General features: G+C 40.9%; 1 protein-coding gene across 3 annotated transcripts; it reads right to left on the reverse strand.

Annotated features, from left to right (window-relative positions):
• Nucleotides 1-9,651: 9,651 nt before the first annotated feature.
• Nucleotides 9,652-25,927, reverse strand: ASNS (asparagine synthetase (glutamine-hydrolyzing)). Of its 3 annotated transcripts, none has more exons than XM_025471273.3 (13): nucleotides 25,782-25,927; nucleotides 23,054-23,089; nucleotides 21,981-22,252; nucleotides 17,320-17,557; nucleotides 16,093-16,278; nucleotides 15,731-15,832; nucleotides 15,161-15,288; nucleotides 13,742-13,868; nucleotides 12,770-12,876; nucleotides 11,972-12,072; nucleotides 10,785-10,866; nucleotides 10,542-10,697; nucleotides 9,652-9,986 (listed from the first exon to the last, which is right to left on the reverse strand). In XM_025471273.3, the coding sequence occupies exons 3-13, from the start codon at nucleotides 22,227-22,229 to the stop codon at nucleotides 9,777-9,779; spliced, it is 1,686 nt and encodes a 561-aa protein (XP_025327058.1). In that variant the 5' UTR covers nucleotides 22,230-22,252; nucleotides 23,054-23,089; nucleotides 25,782-25,927; the 3' UTR covers nucleotides 9,652-9,776. The 3 variants fall into 3 exon arrangements, with proteins under 3 accessions (XP_025327058.1, XP_025327060.1, XP_025327061.1); XM_025471275.3 differs by lacking the exon at nucleotides 25,782-25,927 and adding an exon at nucleotides 25,316-25,510; XM_025471276.3 differs by lacking the exon at nucleotides 25,782-25,927 and adding an exon at nucleotides 25,312-25,510.
• Between the last annotated feature and the right edge of the window lie 289 nt (nucleotides 25,928-26,216).

Genomic DNA, 26,216 nt, shown 5'->3' on the forward strand with positions numbered 1-26,216 from the left:
TGTATTTGATACTTCTTTTATCTCTTGCAGTTTGCAAAACTCTGTCCTTGATATTTTTCTATTTATTTTATTTTTTTAATTTTATTTAAATTCAATTAACTAACATATAATGTATTATTGGTTTCAGAGGTAGAGGTCAGTGATTCATCAGTTGCATATAACACCCAGTGCTCATTGCATCCCATGCCCTCCTTAATGTCTATCATCAGTTATCCAGTGCTCCCACCCCCACATCTGTTCTTGATATTTGAGAGCCTGATTATAACGTGTTTTGGTGAAGATCTCTTTGTGTTTAGTCTGTTTAGGGGACATTGACCTTCATGTACCTAGATGGCCATATTGCTTTCTATATTTGGGAAATTCAGCTATTTTTTTTTCTTTAAATCATATTTCTGTCTCTTTGTCCCTCTCTCCTCCTCCTAAAATTCTCATAATATGAATATTCTCTTATTTGTTGGTTTCTCTTAACACAGGTTTTCTTCACTATTTTCCTTCTAATTTTTTGAATTTCCAACTGGATAATATCAAGAGATCTGTCTTCAAACTCACAGATCCTTTTTTCTGCCTAATTGTGCCTGCTGTTGAACTTCTCCATTGCATTTTTTTTTCATTGTATTCATTGTATTATTCAGCTCCAGTATTTGTTGAGTTTTTTAAATGATTCTTCCCTGTTTCTATCTCATTTTGTTCGAGTATTATTTTCCCCAGCTCACTGGGAGACTTATTATGACTTATTATGTTTTCATGAATCTCACTGAGCTTTCTTAAAATAATTATTTTGAATTCTTTTCCAGATTACTCACAGATCTCCATTTTGGGAAGATTAGGTCTGTAATTGGAAAAATTGTGTTCCTTTGGTAGTGTTCTGTTTTCTTTTAATCTTTCTGATGGTTTTGCGTTGATATCTGTGCATTTGACGATGTAGTCACCTCTTCAAGCCTTTTCACACTGCCTTTGGTGGGAAAAGACTTTCGCCTGGAAGTGGCTATGAGGGTGTTGATTCAGTGGGATGCAGCATCTTTGATTCCTGAAAAGATACAATGGCGTAGTTTTAATGCAGCTCCATCAGCTGAGAATAGCATTGGCCAGACTACAGGAATCTTCTGTGGCCAATGCTGTAGAGGTCCTACAGGTGTCTGTGGCAAGGAGAGCTGTGGGATCCTCAGAAACAAAAACTCCTGGGGTCTTTCTGTTCTCTTTTTCTTGCCTCTGGAAAGACATTCTAGTCAAGGGGATCCTTCTCAGGAGCTGGCTAGCATGTTGGCACTCAGAGTAGTATCAGAGCCAGAGTCCTGGGATCAGGCAACATGGAACTACCACAGCACCTGGAGTACAGGTGCACTTGCAGTATTCGGGCAAGCGCAGATCTCCTGTGAAACCAGGACTTGGGACTCAGGGATTCACTGAAGTGACTCTGGCCAAAGGAACACGGCATGCCACAGTAGCATGGGTCCTGGGATGACAAGGTAACACAGTGGCTGGGGTTTGAAGGATAGGATGCAGCAGCACAGCCTGGAGATAGTGGGTCAAAGTCTCAACTCTGGCCCCAGGGGCAGCCGAAGACAGCAGCAGCGGAACCCTGGTGGTTATTTACTGAAGCCACATATTGGGACCTGGGAAGCTGAGCTCCGAGCAATGGCAGCACAACTCTGGCAATGAGAATTCAGAGCCAGAACCTGGGGGGTGGGGTTCAGGGCAACAGAAGGACCTCTGAAAATTATGGGTCATAGCCATGACCTGGGACCCAGGGGGGCAGCAGCCCAGTCTCAACAAGGAGAGTTTGGAGCCGTGAAGTGGGATGGGGCACAGGACACAAGCCACAGCAGCACCACCAGCTGGCACTGTCAGTTTGCAATTTGCAACCCAAATGGGCTTCATAGCAGTGGCAGCCCATTTCTAGGAATGAGGGTTCAGAGCCATGACCTGGGAGGGCTGGGCTCAGGGCAGACAGGATGACCCCAATAATGTAGGTCAAAGTATGACTTGGAATCCAGGTTATGGGCCTTACAACAGCAGAGGCTGCCCTGATAATGATGGGACAGAACCACAGCCTGGGGTCAGGAGTGAGATGCAAAGCAGTAGCAGTTCTGCTCTTCTATATGGGTGAAATGCCATGGCTTCCCAGTCCTGGGGGCTGGGGAACAGCAGCAACTGGGGTGGGGGGCAGATCTCACAGCAGGGGCAGCTCCAGCCTTTGGGAGTAAACATGGTGGAATTGGAGGGGGGATTCTGAGGCAGCTCTGTCAGCTGGGATCAGCATAGGTAAAGACTCTCGGAGACCTTTGTAGCACAGTGATGAGGCTGCTGGGGTTCTCCTGATCTCCTCTTTCCAGTGGGATAAAATTCTTCTGGAAGGATGTCAAGCTGCTCTTGACTGTGACACAAGTAATATGCTTCTTGTACTTTTCTATACAGCCACTATTTTTTTTTAATCTCTGCAAAGATTTTGCTACTGCTTTGTAGTCCAGAGCTTTCCCTGAACTATTTTCTTTGGTTTACTTATTGTTTCTGTGTGTGTGTGTATGTGTATGTGTATGTGTATGTGTATGTCTGTGTATGTGTGTGTGTGTATGTGTGTGTGATGGGTACATGCACACACACGTGTGTGTGAGGGAAGGCAATCACTGGAACCTCTTAGCCTTCCATCTTCCTGATGTCATCTCCTTGTCTTTAACCACTGACAGTTTAATTATAATATGTCTTGATGTGGGTCTTTTTCAGTTCATCTTATTTGAAACTCTCAGGGCTTCCTGGATCTGGATGTCTGTTTCTTTCCCCAGATTGGAAGAATTTTCAGACATTATTTCTTCAAATAATCTTTTGGCCCCTTTCTAACTCTTCTCCTTTTGGGATCCCTTATAATGCAAATATTGGTCCACTTTATGGTGTCTCAAGCTATTTCCACTCTTTTTCAACTTTATTTCCTTTTTCCTCCTCTGTATAAACTCTACAACCCTGTCTTCCAGTTTGCTAATTCTTTCTTCCACTTCATCTAGTCTGTTATTATACCCCTCTATTAAATTTTTCACTTCACTTATTGTACTCTTCAGCTCTGTAATTTCTGTTTGGTATTTATATTTTTCTCTCTTTGTTGAGATATAAAATTCTTAATGTATTGTTCTCACCTCAGTGACTATCTTTATGACAATTATTTTGAACTGTTCATTAGTTAAGGTCTGTTTCTGGAGTTTTATCTTGTTCTTTTGTTGAGATATTTCTCTGTTTCTTCATTTTTCTTGGCTTTCTGTGTTGATTTCTATGCATTAGATAGAACATCCCCTTCTCCCGGTCTTGACGAGCATTCTTATGTAGGAGATGAATCTTATCCACCAGCCCACATTGAGCTCTTGGTTGTCTCTCAAACCTTTGTGATTGTCCAAGCAACCACCTTTGTTCTTAGTGGTGCACAGCTGAGGGAGTGCTAAAAAGAGGAGGATCTTAGTCAGTGCTTAGATGTAGGCTAATTAGAAGTTAGGTCCTCAGGCAGCAGTTTAAAAAATACATATATACCTCTTTCAGGGGAAGATGGGGAAATGAGTTTCCGTCTACAACCTCTATGTTGAGGGCAGGTAGATAGCTGGGTTAAGACATTTCTTTGTTACAGTTCCACTGAATCTGTGCATATAAGCCACACTGGCCACCAGAAACAGGCAATCGAAGGATGCATCATCTGGGTAACAGGTAAAAGCCTGGGCGCCATACATGTGCACAAGCTCTTTCCAAGGAGCACTGGCCATCCTGAGCAGAGTAGAGGGAGAATGTGGAGATGGCCTTCCCCACTAGATCTGTGTTAAATTAGGAGCCTGACCCTCAGGCAGCAGCTTTTTTTAAAGATATGCAAATGTATCTCTTTTAGGAAAAGACTGAGAGATGAGTGTTTTGTATGCTATTTCTGTGCTCGACCCTGTGTGGATAGCCTTGATGAGTCTTAATGAGCCATTTAAAAACTGCTTCTTCATTTGCTATAATCTTGTGGGTCTCATAGACACAAGCCTCATTGACTTTCAGAGCTTGGTTTTTTGGGGGCCCATCCCTGAGGTGGAAGTTGTAAAAGTTGAGAAGCCCCTCAACTTTTGGTGTTGGTCTCAAAGCCTGTACTTCTCAGGAATAAACTGAGTTGTGAGTTCCCTCCCAATTGCATGTCACTGTGCTGGGGGAAGGGGGCTTATGATGATCATGCCTGTCAGCCTTTCCTACTCATTTCGATGTGGGTTTTTTTTTTTTTCTTTGTTTGACTGACATGTAGGAGTCACGCAGCTAGTTTCTGGATTTCTTTCAGAGGGAATTGTTCCTTGTGTAGCTGTAGACTCTGTGGGAGGTGAGTTCAGGGCCTTCTATGTCACCATCTAAGATTGAAACTGCCAAAATCAAGAGGTTTAAAAACTAATATCTAAAAATCTAGATTTCTGGATTCTCTTACAGATAAATACAGCAATATTGCCCAATGAGCAGCTCTGCCCTATATACACAGTCCTGATCTTTCTTTGCCATTGATACAGCAATCCAGTCCCGGCCCAGGCTAGTTTCACCATTAATATCTGCCTGGCTCCTCTTAGCTATTTTTTTCACTTGTATTGAGATATAATTGGCATCCAACATTGTATAACTTTAGCTCTGTATAGCATAATAACTTGACATACATGTATTGAAAATGACTACCACAATAAGGTTAGTTAACATCCATCACCTTATATGGTTACAAAGAAAAAAATTATTTTTTTATTTTTATTTATTTATGATAGTCACACAGAGAGAGAGAGAGAGAGGCAGAGACACAGGCAGAGGGAGAAGCAGGCTCCATGCACCGGGAGCCCGAAGTGGGATTCGATCCCGGGTCTCCAGGATCGCGCCCTGGGCCAAAGGCAGGCGCTAAACCGCTGTGCCACCCAGGGATCCCTGAATCATCCTTTTTAACTGTTTTCTTCTCACTCCCTGAAATAAACAAACACAAACCCAAGGTTCTTTCCTCACTTTCCACTTTTAAAACCTCTGCTCCAGAATTTCCAATATCACGAAAACCTCTATTGGTGAGCTCAACCTCAAAGGATAAAGTTAAATAAGAAGTTACTACTTATGTTAGTAAGAACTAAAGAAGGCACTTCTTGCATAGCATAGTGGTCATTGTATGAAGGCTCACCAATTTTCTATAAGTCATCTGTCCACAAATACAAATCACTTTGCTAATCTAGAACTGTGGTATTCATTATAATCAATAGATAATTCCATTGACCATGAGTTGACCTCTCAAGATCTAGGCTGCCTGCACAGTCCATTTTTTTTGGTGCATTAAATGGGGATGACAACACAATGGGTACCTCTCAGGATTATTTTAGAGACCTGGTATGATCTTAGATTAACATTAGGTTGACAGTCATCAGTGAGTAAAGTGTTCAGTACAAGGTTTCGTCTTTTGTCTAGCTAGAATAAACAGGGCTAGCTGCAGCAGGTAGTCTTGAAAATGATAGTTCATGTGTAGATTGATTATATTCAAAAGGCAAATAAAAACAGATTTGAGGTTGTCCACATTCCTTCTTACCTTTCAGAACATAAAAGATCTTTTCTTGTCAGGACACACTTTTTACAAGTGTGTTTAGGATGGTGGATCAAAGGAAGAACAGGAAAGGCTCAGAAAACAGTCCTGGGTGGCTTAGTTGGTTAAACCTCTGCTTTCAGCTCATCACTATCCTGAGATCCTGGGTTCAAGCCTTGTGTCAGGTTCCCTGCTCAGTGGCAGTGCAGGTGGGGGGTTGCTCCTCCTCCCTCTCCTTCTGCTTCTCCCTTTCTTGTTCTCTCTCTTAAATAAAATATTTTTTTTAAAGTTCAGAAAAAAATATACATATAAGTTCCTACTGGCCTGTACAACAGTCATATGCCGTTAGCAAGTTAAAACTGCTCACTAATTAACTCTAACAAACTGTGGAGCTTCCGTGCTGGGATTTATTGTATGAAATCAACTTTATATCTCCAATTTGGCATAAAATAATTTGTCCCCACCACTATGTTGGAGAAATGCATTAAGTTGCCTGGAGAGAAAAATCAGTGTGTAGTGGCTGCCACCTTGTGGTTTTATGTATTACATTAATCCTCAGAAATCAAACACATATTTTACACCGAAACAACCAGTTTCTAATATATACCAACAATTTAAGTATAGTTTTTCCTAACATTATTAAAAATTCTCCAAGTTGCACAAAGAACTATGAACTGATTTCTTGACATCCTTTTATTGGCTAGGTAGAGTGGAAATCAGGTAAGAATTCACATAATATCTCAGTCATATTAGCTCTCGATCACATAAGATCTCAGTTACACAAATGATATGTGCTTAGGTGTGTACATTAAACATTTTTAAAATTAAAAAAAATCCTTCTTCTTAAATTAGATGTGCTAGGGATGCCTGGGTGGCTCAGCAGTTGGGCATCTGCCATCAGTTCGGGTCGTGATTCCAGAGTCTCAGGATCAAGTCCCACGTCAGGCTCCCCGCATGGAGCCTGCTTCTCCCTCTGCCTGTGTCTCTGCCTCTCATGAATAAATAAAATCTTAAAAATAATTTTTAAAAAAATTAGATGTGCTAAATAACTTATAAACTACTCATAAAATGGAATATATAATCCCATTAAAATACACAATTTGAGAAAAAATTTGGAATTATATTTTTCCATGCAAATAATTCTGTAACCTTTTGAAAGGTAACAGAGTAGGGGTTAAGTACAACCCTGGGACCTGGATCAAATATCCCACTTTGATTACTTATTAGTTACATGAACTTAGGCATATGATAGAATGCCTGTGTTATCACTTTACTCCTCCATAAAATGTGGATAAGCTCAATAGTACATACCTCACAGTTGTGAAGATTGATTGTAGCTTTTAGTGCAGTAGTGGTCAGATCACGAAGGGTGATCAATATTCTGGGTAACCATAACTACCATGCTATGAGTCCAATAGTTTTATATTCATTAGCTTTCCCCCTCCAAAGGGCTCCCTGTTTCTCACCTTATGCACAAGCCCTGATTTTCCCAGCTCTTTCACTCCTACCTGAACTTTGAGGGCCCATGTTTTGCTGGAGACCCAGGGTGAGGGCTCTGAAAACATCTGCCAAGCAGGTAGCAGAATTGCTACAACTTAGTTTGCTGTATGTCTCCCATTCTATCCTTTTTTGAAAAGTAGTACATTTTGTTGTTATTCTACTCCTGCCCTATTATATATTGAACAAAGATATATAAAAGTTTAGTTATAGAAGATAACTTTTATTCTTAGTTCACAAAAAGATGCCACCTGAAGCAGACTCCCATATTGGTACAACACCTAGAATCTTAAACTCTGGGCTTATTGCCGTGACAAAGTGGCATGTGGGGGTTGTCACTCTTGAAAAGGGGATGTGTGTATTTGGATGTAGGCAAGAAAGTGAGCTGAATAGTTGATGACTGAGGGTGGTTCTGAGTCATTAGTACCACTCTCTGGTAGTGTGTCTTCAAAATTAGGGATGGCCACATGACTTGCTTTGGTCCCAAAAATGTAAGAAAAAGTAATAGGTCACTTCAGGGTGGAAGCTCTTGAGTTTCGGTACATGATTCATCATTTTCTTGGTCCTCTGCCTTGCTGGTCATGGAAGCTTGTGTCAGGTTTATGTTTCCTTCAGCCTGGGTCTCAGAATGATTATAGCCCCTTCAATGATGAGCAGAGCTTCATAGGCCCAGATGAACATACAGTTTGAGCAAGAAGTAACTTCAGTTGTGGTAATGCACGGACTATTTGCAATCTTCTCATCATCTAATCTATCCCGTTTCAGAAAATGCTTAGCGTCACCTGGCACGTAACCCTACTCTCAACTCCAGCTGAGAGGGGGTCCTTTCCAAATTCACAGCAGAGACCTGGGCTGTAATTGCAAACTGTCATGGGAGGGGATAGTCAGGAAAGAACACCACAAAGGCTCTGGAGCCAATCTGTCAAGTAACTTGGAGCTCCAGTACCTAGCAATTAGCTAATTGACTGAGCAATTGATTTAACGTGTATAAAATAGGGGTCCTAGGACTTACCTGTTCCAACTACTGTCCCTGTGTAAGAAACCACATAAAAGGTAATGGTGTCAAATATCCATTTATTACACTCAAGGAATTTTGAATCAGGAATTGGACACAGCATGCAGGGATGGTTTATCCCATGACTGGGGCCTCAGCTGAAGACTCAGAGCAGGAGTAGGAACCATTTGGAAGTTTACTGACATACTTGGTGATTGATGTTGGCTGTTGAGGGGTAGGGGTGGTGGTCGTGAGGTCAGCCCTAACTCTTACATGTGGCCTCTCCCTGTGCCTGGGCTTCCTTACAACATGCATCGAGAGAAAGCATAAGCCAAATCACCTTTTGTGACCTAGCATTGGAAGGCACAGCCTCACTTCTACTGGATTCAGCTAGTCAAGGCAATCTTGAAATCCTGCCCAAACTCAAGAAGGGAAATAAACTCCAGTCCTATTCGCTTTTCCCATCAAACATTCTTTTTTTTTTTTTTTAGGATTTTATTTATTTATTCATGAGAGACAGAGAGAGGCAAAGACATAGGCAGAGGGAGAAGCAGGTTCCCTGTGGGGAGCTTATGTAGGACTCAATCAAGACCTGAGCCAAAGGCAGATGTCAACCACTGAGCCACCCAGGCATACCCCCCCATCAAGCATTCTTATGTTGACCTGTGCACTACCACTTTGCTCTTCAAAAGTGCCTATTAACTGAATATTTATTTATTTATTTATTTATTTATTTATTTATTTATTTATTTAATTTATTTTTATGATAGTCACACAGAGAGAGAGAGAGAGAGGCAGAGACATAGGCAGAGGGAGAAGCAGGCTCCATGCACCGGGAGCCCGACGTGGGATTCGATCCCGGGTCTCCAGGATCGCGCCCTGGGCCAAAGGCAGACGCCAAACCGCTGCGCCACCCAGGGATCCCTGAATTCATCTTTATAACATATTTCAAAATGTTGTCCCTAAACAACCAATAAGCACTTAAATACGAATCTAATTCTTTTACTTTTGCCACTTAGGTTTAGCATGCTTTTTCCTTTTATCAGAAATGCTTGGTTTGTTTCTCTACAGCAGGGCCCACAGGCTAAATCCAGCCTACTGCCTGTTTTTATAAACTTTGACGAGAACACAGCCATCTCCACTCATATGCATATTGTCTAGGTCTGCTTTTACAGTCCAGTCATAGAGTTGAACAGTTCTGATGGAGGGCTGTAAAGCCTAGAAGACTGATTGTCTCTTAAGAGTCTGCTGACCTCTGATCTAGCATAGCAGTTCTAAAAAAGCTGTTGGCTCAACAGAAAAAGGAGATAGAAATGGCTATTTCACAAAATAGAGCTGTCATGGACATCTACAATGGACCCAGCTGCCTGGCCAGCTGCTGGGGATAGAGAAAGGAAGAGGGGAAAGCTGGGAGAAGGCCACTAAGAGGAGGCGAGGACTGGAAGAGGGCCATGGTGGCACAAAACCCAAGTCTTCTGCAACAGCCAGAATGCCTGTGAGTGCCTGCAAATGTGTGATGGCTTCCCCCAGTCCTAAGCTCACTCTCTCTTATTGGAAAATAATAAAAGCTGCTCAGTTTCTAGTTACCCCTAATAAAGGGGCTATATGAATATAAACAATTACAGCAATGTTTCTGATTTGGGACTTTTATTTTCTTCATGCCCAATAAGCCTACGTGGTTGACATTCACAGCTCCCCTCTTACTCCCAAGCCCCCTACTCTTTATTGCCTTGTACTCGCTAGTGCAGAGGGCACCTAGGCTTTGGCAGCTGCCTTGTAATGGGCCAGAGTACGGGCAGAAGGGTCAGTGGCATTGATCCACCTCGGCATCCAGTAATGGGTCAGCCAGTCAGCCCGGCCGGGGTAGTGGCGTTCAAAGATTTGACGGTAGTAATAGCCCTCTTTAGTTTTAGGAGTATTGAAGGGAAATTTCTGGGCTGCAGCGGCCATCATTGCATCGTCAACCTGGAAGAGCATAAAAGCAAAATGGTTTTTTAAAGGGCACAGAAACACTTGTGTTTAATGTGGCTTCACAACAACAACAAAAGATAACCAAAAGGCATGATGTAAATTGCACAAGAGACCCTTTGAATAACCTTTCACTTAGAAAATGCTAAAATATCCTAATATACACAGTTGCAGTGACTTTTAAGGAACATTTTTGTGACTATCTGTAATACATGGTGGCTCTGAATGTAATACATGGTGGCTCTGAATTAAAGGAGTAATTCCTTTATTCAGGAATAAAACATTCCTGCCTGCCAGCAGCACCCAGCAGGTCCCCAATAATGTGTTAAATGGAGGTCAGTGATGGTTGGTAAGTCGCCTCTTTTGCTCTTTCAATTCTAGATGCTATTATATAATCCTTCATGCTATTGAAATCTTATGAAATTCTTATAAAAATATTGTTTACAGAGAATTTCTCCAACAGACACAAAACATTTAAACAAAATGGACAGCGACTACAACTCTGTGTCCACCATGCCCTATTCCCAAAAAATATTTCTAAAGACATTATACCTGATGTTCAATATATTCCTGCAAGATCCTAAACCAGGAATTCTTAACTGAGGTTATTCCATCACTGAAAGCTTCTTTTGGCCGCCAGAGAATGTCTTTAGGTATCAGATTGGAGTCCTCAAATGTCTCTCTCAGGAGATGTTTTTCTATTCCATTCTGACATGAAAACAAAGGAATGTCAGTAAAAGTTCCAAATATATTCAGTGTCAATGGACAGTTTTTATCTTGAATTGATTCACCTACCTTGGGAATTCTCATATCTGGTGGCAGGGACAAGTAATAGGAAGAAAATCGATGATCCAGGAAGGGGACTCTCAATTCAAGGCTTAAAGGGGAAAAGAAAATCTAAATCAAAATGAATATTTCGTGCCTGTCCATTTAGATTTTCCTTGAAAGTTTCTTAGCATTCAACCAGTCTTTAAATAATGTTAAGACAATGAAGTCATTTTTTGCAGTCCTCCTGCTTGTGCTACACTACTGCAAGAATACAAAAAAAATCTTCATTTAAAACAATATTACCTTATCAGAGTAAGACCAACTGTTTGACAATAATTTACTTTCCCCTGCATAAACAATTACATGCACATCTCAAAAAGCAGAAAGAGTAAGAATCATGAGAGACCTGATCATTGAGAATGTACTTTTCCTATGAAAATCAAAATCAAAATCAAAATCTTTTCTTGGTGACACCATTTCTCATCCTATTAGAAACTGTAATAATTTAAAACTGTTTACTACTAAATGACTAATTTACATAAAATTCAGTAGTGTTTCATCAAAGGCCACAACATGTTTCCGAAATCCTGGTGACTCTGGTTAAAACAAATGGATGAGATGATAACCATGGATTCAGTTCATTCCCCACACCATGGTTCATTATTTTCCAATCTAAGTGTGATTTAGTAGAAGCAACTAAAACATTGAAAATCGGTTGTCTATCATGTACAATAGTGTCTCATTCTCCAACATGACTGGCCACAAAGTGACAACTTTAGGCATCCAGAAATGGTATCAGAGAAACCTGTTTTATAATCTAATCAACCCTCTTGGATCCTCACTGCCCTGTACCCACACAGGGTCACCACAGAATCCAAGGGGCATGGCAGGCACTCAACACTTATTTCATAGGGATGTATCATCTTTAATTCTCTTAAAAAGTCTTAAAAAGAGCTACAATCTGCCTTCTTTCTCCATTGTTCTGATGGCAGCAGAGTGGGACTGTAGTAGTAGGTAGTCTAACCCTAAAGACCATCCCTTCCCCCTCATCAGTGCTGCAACAGCACTAGGAATAAGAGGAGCTTCAATTTCACCAAAAAAAAAAAAAAATCATACTTTGCAACATATAACCAAATTAAAACAAAAAAATCAGCTGTTGAGCTTTCTGACTTTTGAAGCTATCTTTATAATTGCTTCTCAGACTACTGAGTCACCCGTGGGCAGCTGTAGTGCGATCTGCCCGGAGAACATCGAACAAGTAGAGTTCCTTCAGAAGCCTCTCACTCTCCTCCTCGGCTTTCTCAGGAGAAGGAGCCTGTGTTACAAACAAACAGGTGAAGTTACAAATACACCAATAACTTTGCTTTGTGCACACAGAACAATCTATATTTCTTACTCTTTCCCACACTCCCGCTGTAATGGCAGGTAAGACAAAAAAGCTACACAAGGTTTGGGGAAGGGCGTCCCTGCTTGGTAAAACAGGCCTCCCTTCACACCAATCAGTTCGTGTCAGGCAATAAAATGGGACACTGTGGGCAATAACCACTCTGCCAGAGGATCTCAAGACATATTAGAACCACGATTCTCATGTTTACCCAGTTCTCAAAAATGCAGATAATCGGACACCATCAAGACTTCTTTCTCCCCCAGAAGAAATATAAAACAGAGTACCTCGGTGGCTCAGTTGGTTAAGTGTCTGCATGCCTTCAGCTGAGATCATGATCCCAGGGACCTGGGACTAAGCCTTGCATCAGACTCCCTGCTCAGTGGGGAGTCCGCATCACCCTCTACCCCTCCCCACTGCTCATGCTCTTTCTTTCTCTCGTATTAACTCTCTTTCAAATAAATAAAATCTTAAAAATAAAAAATACAAATCAGACACTATCTGGTTTCCTCACCTACATCACAAGACACTCAAGTGGTAGGGCTATAGTGAAAAGACAGACAATAGCAAACAAATTGTTCACTTTTCCTAGACTAGTGCCAATATCTCTCCATTTCAGAATGCTTACCTTGTGAAAATATATGTAACCCTGAGTCAGTTCATCTGAGCCTTCTCCAGAGAAGATCACCACGCTATCGGTGTTCTTCCGAATGTACTTGGAAACTAAGTACATACCTTAGAAGAGGGACAGAAATTGTTAATGTCAACATAACTCTCTACCAAAAATGCCTTTTGTTTGGCTTTTGGAAACTACTAAGTTTTACTTCGATTGAACTCTGTATTAATGAAGTAGTCTCCAAAATAATGACCTTTTGTCTATAAGCCATTTTAATATACCTAATCCAGAAGTTGTACTGTTATAATGAAATAGCTCAAAATCATTCCAGAATTTCCTATACAGATTTTAATGCTTTTAGATCAAGAATGTCCATCTTAAAACTCTGTTAACCTGAACAATGACAAATACCTTAAAAAAAAAAAATAGCTTTCATACCAGTATCACTCTACAAAAATAATAGGAGTGGGGAATTTAGATAGTTTAGTTTCAATTTTTTTCCTAACACTCCCCATGCACCAAATTTCACAACAGAGTGGTTGTGAGAGTTTTGTTGTTGAGCCTTGTGATCACTTGGCTGACTGAAAGCTGTAGCTCACTGCCACTGCCCAGCATCAGGAGACAGTAGCCTCCACATGGTGCTAGCCTGGGGAAAGTATCCAAATTCAAAGTTGAAGTATGGTTTCTACTGAAAGGGTGTTGCTTTCACACCATCACAAAGTCAAACATTGTTTAAGTGGAACCGTGGTTAAGTGAAGGATCATCTGTAGTGATACCATAAGTGTGGAAGTGTATGTATTTATTCCTGTCCCAAAGAGATTCGGGGAATTCTTAAATGGTCTTGTCTTAAAATACTGCTGACCTAGGAATTTCATTTGCATTCATTCTCAAGTATTGTTTTTCAAACTGTTGTCTGAAATAATCTTTTAACCCTTATTATTTTTTCAGTATTAAAAATCTTTCTGTTATCCGAGAATACCTTACCTACTGAAGCACGAACTGTTGTAATATCGTAAGTTTCCAAGGAAAATATGACTTCATCCAGGACCTGAATGCCTTCCTCAGAATTAAAGAGGACTTCATGGTGTTCACTCCCAATATGATTTGCCACCTGATTATTTAAGAAACGTCCATACACTTGTTATTTAAAGAAAAGAACTGCTCTTGAGAAGGAAAGATGACAGTAGTTCACAGCGCATTATAAGTTAAAAGCAGTGAAAAATAAACCAGGCAAAATAGGGGAAATGATTCTCCAGGCCACCATATACACAGCTCCCTGGTCAGATTTTCTGGCCTCCCTCAGTCTCTGCCCTGACTCAACTAAGAGGTAGACAGCCCATCAGCTCCTTCTACTCCAAGACTTCAACCTAACCATCTAAAGTGTGCCCCCTACACACCGAAGTTACCTACCTCCTCTCTCTCTAGTCCAATGGGACCCCATTCTAACCATGGCCCCCTATTGGCCCTCCAGCAATGTTTTACATTACATTCAGGATAATATTCCTAAAGGGAATGCCGCCACCACCACCCTTTTTTCTTTGGCTATTTTGAATTCTATCAGCATTGATAACTTACTTTGAGACTGCACTCTAGCTCTTTCTCATCCATTCTACATAAGTTCTTCTAGAGTAGGAATAAGGTCTCCTGAACACTGAATATATATTATATGTATAAGGTCCCTCCCCACCCCATAATCCTAACACACAGTATTTTATTAAAAACAGAAAAAAAAATAGCTAATGTTTACAAAGTACTTACTACATGCTATGTTCTATCCTATGTTCTTTATATGAATTCTATCATTTTTACCACAAAACTATTCCATAGTAGATACTATTATTCCCATTACAGGGATCCCTGGGTGGCGCAGCGGTTTGGCGCCTGTCTTTGGCCCAGGGCGCGATCCTGGAGACCCGGGATCGAATCCCACATCGGGCTCCCGGTGCATGGAGCCTGCTTCTCCCTCTGCCTGTGTCTCTGCCTCTCTCTCTCTCTCTCTCTCTCTGTGACTATCATAAATAAATAAAAATTAAAAAAAAAAAAAAAAGATTTTTTATTCCCATTACATATATGACGAATTACATGGCAGAGGTAGGATTTGAAACCAATAGTCAGGCTTCAAAGTGTGCAGTCATAACCACTATACCACATCTTTACGTTCAAAAAGAATTATTATCATGGGATTTTTAGGATTGCACAAACCTTGGTAGAAGTACCCAAAGGAGTGTGTACAACACAGTTGATACTCAACAGGTATTTCATTCCATTTTAATATCCTTAATTTAAACTAATTACCTGAGTCAGTACAGGAGCATAAATAAGCATAGAATTATTAATTATTGGCTTGATTTTTATTCTAACAGGTATGTCTTAACTAAATAATGGGGAGAGACAGTGTCTTACCTTTCTAGCTGCTAGTAAATCAGTACTGTCTTCCATGCCAATTGCAAATGTCTGGAGAGGGTACTGAACATGGGCCTCTTTTAGTTGCTTTAAGAGGGTGGCAGCAACCAGACTGGAATCTAAGCCCCCTGTGAGTAAGACCGGAAGTACACGGGTTATGTGCCTTGCATAAGGGAGGAACAGGTGGGATTTATAATCCTGTTAGGCTCCAGGTTTTGAGTTTTACCACTTAAAAATCCCCAAGTTTTATAGACTAAAAATTAACTTTAATAAAAGAAAATTCTAACATATATTACCTGAGATAATGGTTATAGTATTTGAATTGGTTTAAAAAATCACTACACACGATTCTAAAGAATGTATATTAGCTCGCTCATCGCAGTGATTATAACAGAACCTGACATTGCTATATAACTATGAATATTAAATGCAGCTTACAGAAATCATTTTCAATCTACAATGGAGGGAAGATTAAATCATAAATATTTTATAGTCAAAACCTCAGGGATAGCTATAAATCATTTAGTTAAATACGCATGAGATATAATTAGGCTTTTTAACAGCCTTTACCTGATAAAAGGCAGCCAATCCTTCTGTCTGTCATCAAGCGTTTCTTAATGGCATTGTCAAAAAGGATCCGGAGGTTGTTCTTCACAGTTTCTATCTCAAAACCTATAAACACATAAAATAAATAAACAATTCCAGAAAATCTTGGTCTGAATTATTTACTGAAACGTGGTACACAATCATCTGTATCTATCATGATGACATGTGCTCAACCGCGGAATTTGCCAAATCCCAATGCACCACCTCCAAATTAAATAGGAAATAGCTCTTCAGACTCGAACCATTCCAGTGACATGATAGTATCATTTTCTTTTTTCCTTTTGGGGGAGACAGGTAGGGACTAGGCGAGTGGGAGTATCTACTACCTGGAAACAGTTTCTCCACATTGTCGTAGAGGGCGTGCAGAGGTTCATCTCTACAATGATGATATTTGACCATTTCCACAGATGCAACTTTGCCATTTGGCTTTAAATCCAAAACTTCATAATGTCCTGGGAGAAAAGGCTCCACTTTTAGAAAAGGAGTCGTGGAGTGCTTCAAGTTAACAAGACCTACGAATTCAAGAAGATAATTTTACTCAAGATACAATGCACAATAACTTTCAGTTACTTATTATCCCCTAAATTCCTATTTTCCCTTTTTAATATAAACATATGTCTATTAGATGAGCAAAATATAGAAAAATTAACCCAAATACTACTATCTACTTACTAGAGAGGGCACAGTAGTAGAGATATACAGCAAGGCTGCACTGATTTCTAGTAATTCAAATAGGAAAATCAGCAATGTTCAATATCTTCTCCCTAGCTGAAATTTCAAATCAAGAGAATCTATTTTCTATAATAAATTAAATATAAAAAGATACATTAAACAGAGAGATCGACTTGAAATTACTCATTTTATGTTATCCTGGGAGTCATTTCTTTGACTGAGGTATTTTACGAAATAGCCATGGTTCCTAGACCTTTGACAGGCAAAATGATCCACTAAGAGATCGACTTTACTTTAAAGTTGGATATTAAGAAGTCAGGCATCTACCTCTTAGTTATTACATACTCTGTAATGTTAACAGTATAATCTAAAGTTCCTCAATAAGTTTTCACAGAGAGTAACCAACCTGACACCACCATAATCTTTGATACAAAATCAATGTTATATTATAAATAGGAATAGCCTATCTAAATGCTCATTATGATTTACAATGTGAATTTGTCAGCCTAGTAATCTGTCTTATTGAATTCAAAAACCAGATTGGACTCAGATCCCATCACTAGCTAGCAGACCTCAACAGAGCCATATAACTTCTATGGGGGATGAAGAGTAATTTAAAAGTTTTAACTAGGCAATACCATGAATGGATTAGTTTTTGATATATTATTCTAAAAGCACTGAGACTATGTTGGCAAACCAAACTTCAATAAAAAAATAATAAAAATTAAATAAAATTTAAAAAATAAATTAAAAATAAAAGCACTAAGAAACAGTCATTTGAAAACTTTTGGAGTGCCCATTATGATATTCAGAAATATGATCTAGAGAAAAACACAAAACCAGAGCAATAATGAAAACCCACAGAAAAATTCTATCATTACCTTTAGCTTCTGAACACACAGCCAAAAATCCATCTTCTGTCATGGCTTTAAACAAAGGCCTGACTCCATAAGTATCTCTGCCCAGGAACACTTTCTTATTGGCAGTATCCAGCAAAATAAATGCAAATACCCCATCCAACATACAAACTGTTTGTTCAATTCCTCCTTTGTCGTATAGATGAAGGATTATCTCACCATCCACTTTGGTCTGGTATTCAAATTCAAAATGGTGTTGCATCTTATAAAAGTATTAATAAAATAAACATGTTAAAATCTGTGTGCATTCACTAATAATTTTTCATTGCAAGTTGGTGCAATACTTCCGTGTTCTATAAGCATGCACTTTAGTGGAATTACAGCATTATCAAGATATAATTTGTTTGAGGTCACAATTCTGCAAATTCTTTATAACATAGAGCGAAGTCCATGAAAATTTTTGTTGCATTTTCATAAATGCAGTGTATCAAAACAATCCTGTGTGGACAGATAGAAATGCATATTACATATGTGCTATGTCTGTAATACACATATATTTACAGCTGTACGTGAGGCAAATAGGATGTCCCCTTGCCATGACACTAAAAATGTGCTGCCACAACTGTAGTATTTTGGCTTGGGAATATAATATCAGCTAAGGTTTTTCCAGTTCAGTCCCAAAGACCTGCCTACAAAAATGGAAAGCAAAAGGACAAATATAGTTGGTTCTGGTCCCTGACAAGTAGATGATTCCATCACAACAATAAAGACATGGTGCAAACAAAGCTGCTGGTCCCCAGGGAATGACCGTTAATATTCAGTTTTTGTACCACTGCAGTGGCATTAAAGCTACTACTTCTCACTGAGGGACAAAATGACAGGGAGGCTTTAGCAGCTCACACCCCCCCAAGGCACAGCAAAGTGACAGTCATGACCACTGAGTGCAGAGGGTTTGATTACATTACACCTGGACTCTGTGGCTCTCCAACACCACTGGCAAAGACGGTGAAAAGTACTCAGAGAATTCCTCTTTCTGCAAACTTACTCATATTTTAGCTGACAATGGAGAGAAGTTCATATAAACAAAATGAGGTAGAAATCCTGGATAAGTTTAAACATTAAAATAAGTTTCTAAAATTCAAAAAGAGAATCTATGTTTGTATACATATGACCTATAATCATGCTTCACAATCATGTTCACTCTACGATTTGTGAAACTTCCGTCTATGAGCATTCAGAATGACCCAAAACATGGGTTTTGGCTGCCTCCAGCGACTACAAAGCCACTTCCGGTTCACCTCCCCCTACTCTGAGAGACCATCTGGGAAGATCCTGTCACTAGCAGGTGGGTTTGGAAGCAGTCTTCTGCTGACCCTTCTGGGCTTAGGCATTGGAAAGATGAATATACCCCAAAGCATTCAATGATTCCGGTAAGCCACGGCCTCCCTAATCTATCCTCCATTGCCACCATGTCAGCACTGCTCTTTAGCTAAAGCTAGCAGGTAATTTATTGGTTAATGATTCCCATGTACCACTATTCACCCTCCTGAAACCACATGGGTAAAAGCTACACTGGGATAAAAGCCCCTATCTCTTGCCCCCATCCAGAAATCACACTGCCATTTGACCTGCTGGTTGTAAGCCCCTAATGCTCCCTGCAGAGACTCTTCTCTGCCCCAGACTCCACTCAAATTTCTCCTCTCTTTCATTTATTCTCCTCCATGCCTAACATACCTCCAGCTATATTTTATTAGCAGGAATAAATTTTCTTTTCTGTAAAAAAAAAAAAAAAAAAGAGGGGCGTTGAAGTTTATGTTGCAGCATACTTTATATACGCCTAAAATGGCCATCCACCTAGACAAATTTCTGGGTGCTCACACTGCATAAGCTTAGATGATTGGTAGAAACAATGGAATGTCTATGCTTTTGAAAATATCTTTTTTTTGAAAATATATTTGACTAATTTAGAATAAAAACACTTTTGAAACATTTATCATTTTCTAACTTTTCAATAAAAAACATAAAAGCAGCAAAGTTGTTGTTCAAGTAAAACAAGGTATTTCCTATATCTTTTCAGGTGAAAATCAGGTTAAAATTGCCATAATGCAATCCAGCATTCTTGTGTATATGGTATTAACTTGGAAGGAAGTAGGAAAGTAGTCTTAACTATTTCCTTCCTGTACTCTCACTAGTGTGAAACTCCATTCTTACTTTTCTTGTTCACCATTTTATCTCTAAGCACCTAGAAAGAGGATGCCTGTGTATAATACACCCTTAATAAATGTATGAAAGGAATCTAAATAACTATAAAAACTTCTCAAATGAGAAGCCTATGATTCGGAGTATTCCTATAAGCATATAACAAACATCAAAAGCTATCACCCAGAGAAAAATGTCCAAAGGGTAACTAGAATGTAAATCCCTACCTGGGAATGATAGACCTAACATATCAAGACTCAAAAAGTATCAAGGAACAACTAACTGTATGAAGTATGAATGCTATCTGGATTCAAACAAAACAGCTATAAAAATATCCTTGGTGGGGATGCCTGGGTGGTTCAGTGGGTTAAAGCATCCCAACTCTTGATTTTGGCTCAGGTCATAATCTCGGGGTCTTGAGATCAAGCCCCATGTGGGGTTCTGCACTGGGCATGGAGCCTACTTAAGAGTCTGTCTTTCCAGGATACCTGGGTGGCTCAGTGGTTGAGCATCTGCCTTTGGCTCAGGCCATGATCCTGGGTCTGGGATCGAGTCCCGCATCGGGCTCCCTGTGGGGAGCCTGCTTCTCCCTCTGCCTATGTCTCTGCCTCTCTCTGTGTGTCTCTCAGGAATGTATAAATAAAATCTTTAAAAAAAAAAAAAAAAGATTTTCTCTTTCCCTTTGCCTCTGCCCCTGCCCACATCTTCCTACTGCCCAAAAAATAAAAAGATATTCTTGGCACACTTGCAGAAATTTAATATGAACCGAATATTAAATGGTTCTATTAATTCTTAGGTTTAATAGTATTGGTGGGGATCCCTGGGTGGCGCAGCGGTTTGGTGCCTGCCTTTGGCCCAGGGCATGATCCTGGAGACCCTGGATCGAATCCCACATCGGGCTCCCTGCATGGAGCCTGCTTCTCCCTCTGCCTATGTCTCTGCCTCTCTCTCTCTCTGTGACTATCATGAATAAATAAATAAAATCTTTAAAAAAAAAAAAAAATAGTATTGGTGTTAGGTAGAGGAATGCCCTAATTTTTAAGAGGAAGTGCTTATATATTTAGGAATAAAGTGTCACATCTATAGTATACTCTAAAATGATTCAGCCAAAAAAAAAAAAAAAATCAATGCCTAGATATATATACAGAAAGAGACAAACAGAGCAGATATGGTAAAACATTAACAGTTATACAATCTAGGTTCTCGTTCTGTTCTTTTTTACATGTTTGAAATTTTCAAAATTAAAATCTGGGGAGGACGGTGGCAAACAAAAGACTACTTGGAAATTTTAGATTAAAAAAAATTTTTTTTAAGATCTTATTTATTGATTCATGAGAGACACAGAGAGAGAGAGAGAGAGAGAGAGAGAGAGAGAGAGAGAGGCAGAGACACAGGCAGAGGGAGCAGGCTCCATGCAGGGAGCCTGATGTGGGACTCGATCCCTAGTCTCCAGGATCAGGCCCTGGGCTGAAGGTGCTAAACAGCTGAGCCACCCGGGCTGCCCCTAGATTAAAAGATTTATGAAACACTAGCTAAACAATTCCAGATTGGAAGGTTCTTAGCCAATTTGGCTTCCTGAGGTCAGAATTTCCACTCCCTCACCACTCTCATCCTGAGTAAGCTTTCACCAGATTAGGAAGCTGTTCCAATTTTAATACTGCTAAAAAATCACTTCTTGCACTCTGTTGCATCTGGCTACCCTTCTGGCATGTGGCTCTATGTAAGTGCAATATGCAGAGCAATAAATATCATAAGGGCAGGATTATATAAAACCTACAAGTATGATTACCTCCAAACTATTAAACTCTATACCTACCCTAAAATTCTCCCATCTTACTACTCTTAGAATGATAGTCCAACTCCTTACCAAGTCCTTCTTGATTGAGTCCTGCTGATCCTCCTAACCCCACCTTCCTACCTACTCCCCTTGTCACAATCCCAGGGCTGCTTCCTGCCACAGGCTTCTACACATGCTATTCCCTCTGCATGAAAAGTTCTTTCCAGCGCTGATAGTTGATCACGGTCCATTAGGTATTCGTTCAAAAGTGTCCCTTCCTCTGATCAGGCCTTCTCTGATCATGCTTATTGACACTGAATCTCCCACATCATCCATGTTTTCAGAATATTTATCATATGTAAAAGGAATTTTTTTTGTCTTTGATTTTAAATGGAACAAAGCTCCATCAGACCTACCTCTCATACTTACTATTATATCCCTAGCACCAAACATAGACTCTAATTAATAATCAAATTCATAAAAGGAAAAAAAATTCTGAGTTAAAGAATTACAATCCTCAATTTTGGTTTTTTTTTTTTTGTGACCAGCTCATTTGACCTCTTTGTGCATAAGTGCATAGTCTTTATAACTGCAGCAAATGAGGGACATGGAAACTGAAAAGTAGAAAGCTTTATACAAAATATTTAAAAATTATAACCAACTAGCTCTGAGGTTTAATCACATCCAGATACCTTCTGGTTTTATTTACCTTCTTGTGGTTGTAGATTTCACCGTTGTAACAGAGCCACAAATAAGGATATTTCTTTACTCGAATTGGCTGCATTCCAAACAGCTGGTCAACCACTGCCAACCGATGAAATCCAAAGCAGCAGTTGGTGTATCCATTGACATTCTCAAAACGAAATGCATCTGGACCCCTGTGTGCAATCTTCATAGCACTCAGGCACTGCACAGAAAGGCAGTCATCACTGCCAAAGAGGGCCCAAATCCCACACATGGTGCAATGGAGCTACGGGCTTTCTATGAAGAGAAGAACAGGTCAGCTAAATATTCAATATCCATTCCAAATCTGTATTAAATCTTAATTCCAAAAACTGGCATACTCCACTTCAAAGGCTGAAACTTAAACTATCTCGTCTACAGCAATTTTCCATTAAGCCGCCAAGCACACAGGAGTTGAGAATGATTTAATTTGTGTATAAGCAGGGCACCTGGGTGGATCAGTGGGTTAAGCATCTGCCTTGAACTCAGGCCATGATCCCAGGTCCTGGGATGGAGCCTTGAGTGGGGCTCCCTGCTCAATGGGAGGTTTGCTTTCCCCTCTCTCATTGCCCCTCCCCTCCATTCATGCATACACACTCTCTCTTTCAAATAAATAAATAAATAAATAAAATATCTAAAAAATAATAATAATTTACATACAAGTATTCAGAAAAAATGCATGACCTTTACATCTGGCCAGCTGTAGCAGTCTGGCACCCTGTTGAAGCCTGCATATCTCTCACCTTGAGACTTGGTCAGCTAGAGCTCAGAGCAGAGGGAGTCATGCCATATTCTAGGTTTACTTTTAAGATAAAGATACATGTCCAGGCTGGCTCAAATCTAGTGAGATTCCCCATCCCACTCTCTACATCCCAGAATCTCAGAGGCCCTCAAAAATCCAAGAGACTCAAAGTACTACCACAGTTCCCTCTGAGGTCTCTTTGACAATTAAATGTCCTATCTTTACCTGTATGGAGGGTAAAAAAGATCATACATACTTGCTCAAGTGTGATATTAAGATATACAGCTAGTACAAGAATTTCACAACTTCTGGCTTACCTCTAAGTGATCTATTCAAATGTGATGAAAGAAATTCTAAAGAGAAAAAAGAAAGGCATGTTATCTAGGATCAGATATCCTGGCTGTATAAGAAAAAAAAAAAATTTAGGTTGATAGAGCTGCATAATGTTCATCATCAAAATGTTCCAAAAGACAAAAATATTGGAGAATATTTTTATCTCAAGGTTGCCTTGGTTCATAAGAAAGCAAAGTAAGTGGCACATAAACAGCAACATCATCTCTGAAAAACAACTTGGCCATCCCTATAGGCTAAAAAACAAACAATTCCTACAAATGTTACCTTGCAATTTCATATTCTCAACTGTGAAATAAAGGGTTGTTTTATCTGGATGCTGTCAGCCAGGTATTTTACCAAAATATCTCGAACTTAGAAACTATTTGGGATTTTTTTTTTCTTTTTCTTTTCTTTTTTTTTATTTGGGAATTTTTAATTCAAAATTGCAGCCAATGCCTAATTTGAGACAAAATTATCAAGAAAATTTATACATTTAAGTTACACCAGTCAGTTTGGACAATCCTCTGAGGGTGTTTGTATCTAAGTGAACCAAAGCTTGTTTAGCCTTTTAACAAGACCATATCAAACTGATGAAAAGTAGGGACTCAAACAACATGAAGTGGCACGTGTCCTATGTAGTCCCTTCCATGCACTTGGCCAAATAGCTTCTTCTTTTTTTTTTTTTAAGATTTATTTATTTATTTATTCATGATAGACATAGAGAGAGAGAGAGGCAGAGACACAGGCAGAGGGAGAAGCAGGCTCCATGCCAGGAGCCTGACGTGGGACTCAGGATCACGCCCTGGGCCAAAGGCAGGCGCCAAACCGCTGAGCCACCCAGGGATCCCCTGGCCAAATAGCTTCTAATGGGATTTTTGAGATTAGGGGAAATTTACTTAGATTGAAATGATATGACTACTGATAAGCCAGGTTTCACTCTATACCAGTTAAAAATGGACTGAGACAGTGCTTTGAAAATCACAAGAGGGGGACGCCTGAGTGGCTCAGTGGTTGAGCGTCTGCCTTCAGCTCAGGGTGTGATCCTGGGATTAGGGATCAAGTCCCACATCAGGCTCCTTGTAGGGAGCTTGCTTCTTCCTCTGCCTGTGTCTCTGCCTCTGTGTCTCTCATGAATAAATAAAAAAAAATCTAAGAAAAAAAAAAAAGAAAAGAAAATCACAAGAGGTCATTACTGAATCATTTACCCGTCTTCCTAATGCAGCTTAGTGAATCCCACTATTAAGTCTACTATAAGGAACACACATTAAGCACTAGAGGAGCAAGAAGGGGAACACACATTAATTAGGAAGCACACTTCCTTCTGCAGCAGGAAAAAGCACATTAAAACTATTACCTATTTTTATTGGACTCTTACTTGCAAAGGTCCTACTTGCGTGCTTTTTCCTTCTGCTATTACCTGTTCCCAGGAATTCTCTGTATTTCCTCATAAACTTCTAGAACAGTGCTGTCTAGTAGAAACGTGAGCTACATATGGTATTTTAAAAACACTAGTAGCCCCATTAAAAAAAGTAAATAGAAACAGGGACGATAACTTGAAATATGTTTTAACATAATATACCAAAAATAGTATTTCAGTAGGTAATCAGTATAAAAAATTATCAAGATACATTGCCTTTCTCTATTAAATCGTCAACATCTGGTGTGTCTTACACTTACACCACACCTCAATTTGAACGAGTCAGCATTTCAAGTTCTCAGTAGTTACATGTGGGCTGAATTGGACAGTGCTGCTTCGGTGCATTTGATTTCGAGGCTGCTTACCAACTACCTCACCATATTGTTTTATTTTTGCATTAAGATATCAGCAACCGACTCCTGGACAGGCTCAAGACTTAAGTTATTATTATTATTTTTTAATCTTACAGCAATTTGATCAATGAGAAAAGGGTCATGAGTGCTTTTAAATGGTTAGGCAAGGCACCCAGGGCAATGGCCTATGAAGAAATAATGTAGGCCAAGGGCCCAGAAGAAAACGGTCCTTTTATTCAAAAGAGTAACATTAATCTGAAACTAGCCCTACGGAATAGATATCCATGAGAAAGGCAAGTCAGTTCTTTTGCTTTGTTCCACGCCACTCCGCCTGTCGCCCTGACAGATCTCTTCTGGGTGAGGTTTGCTCAAGTCACTTGTGGAGTCCTGCAGTCTGGCGGGGAGGGTGGGGAGGGTGGGGAGAGGGAGGGGAGGAAACGGGTGGGGCGAGCCGGAGGTGAGGGGCACGTACAGACCCTTAGGCTTGGACAGACGGCCCGGGGATCCGACCAGCGGCTGCGCCGCCCGAAACTCCGACTGCCCCGCAGCCACGTGCAGCCGCCGGCCGCTTCCCCGGACTGCGAACATCTCCACAGGCTTCGGTGCAATAGGATTACAAGCTGTGAGATGTACCGGGGCCCGGGTGGGCCGCAGCCCGGCCTCCCCTCTGCCTTTCCCCGGGCCCCCTCCTCGCGGGGCCGGGAGCGAGGTGTTCGCTCCCCCGCGGGCTCCCAGGTGCGCCACAATCGGCCCCGCCCCTCGAGCCGCAGGAGCCGCAGGAGCCGCAGGAGCCGCAGCGCGGGCAGGCGGCGGCCGCCTGGGGCCCGGGGCGCGCAGGTCGGCAGCAGCGCCCCGGCCGCCTCCTCGGCCTCCCGCCCCCTCCCCGGGCCGGCCCGGGCCACGCCGGGAGGGCGCTGCGCTGGGCGGCCGGGCCTGGCTTACCTGGGCTCCGGCGGAGGCGTCGGCGGGAGGCGCCGGGTAGGGGCTGCAGGTTGCGGGCGGGGCGGCGGGCCTGCTCGGCTTTCTCCCGGCCTCGCTCCTGTAATGCTTGCGGGAAGTTTCATCATGTCTGTGGGCGCCAACCAGCGCGCAGGGGCGTGGCCCACGATGCGAGACCTTGGCGGGGCGGAGCAGGAGCGGGGAGCAAGGACCGACTGCTCCGTTCCAGCTCCTTAAAGTGTTAGCGCACCTGCTGGAGGGGAGAGCCTCAGAGGTCTAGCCGGGTGCCCCGCTGACACCTAGGGTGACCTCACCTGCTCTTCTGGCCATGAGGAGGTCTTCTGCCCTTGGCTTGTTCTTTGGGAAATCATCGCCAAATTGATCAGCGTCCCCTTCGCATCAGATCTCCCTCATATCCTTAATTGCAAAGGTTTTAGG

This window comes from Canis lupus, chromosome 14 (assembly GCF_003254725.2).
Source record: "Canis lupus dingo isolate Sandy chromosome 14, ASM325472v2, whole genome shotgun sequence".
NCBI classification, from domain to species: Eukaryota; Metazoa; Chordata; class Mammalia; order Carnivora; family Canidae; genus Canis; species Canis lupus.

Bases quoted from the DNA above. Each gene is read 5' to 3' on its own strand.
- ASNS (XM_025471273.3), bottom strand. From the start codon at position 22,229: ATGTGTGGGATTTGGGCCCTCTTTGGCAGTGATGACTGCCTTTCTGTG. The intron at 15,289-15,730 runs GTAAAGGCTGTT...TCTTACTCACAG, and splicing joins GATTGGCTGCCTTTTATCAG to GGGGCTTAGATTCCAGTCTG. The intron at 9,987-10,541 runs GTATAATGTCTT...ATGCTCTTCCAG, and splicing joins AGGAATATATTGAACATCAG to GTTGACGATGCAATGATGGC.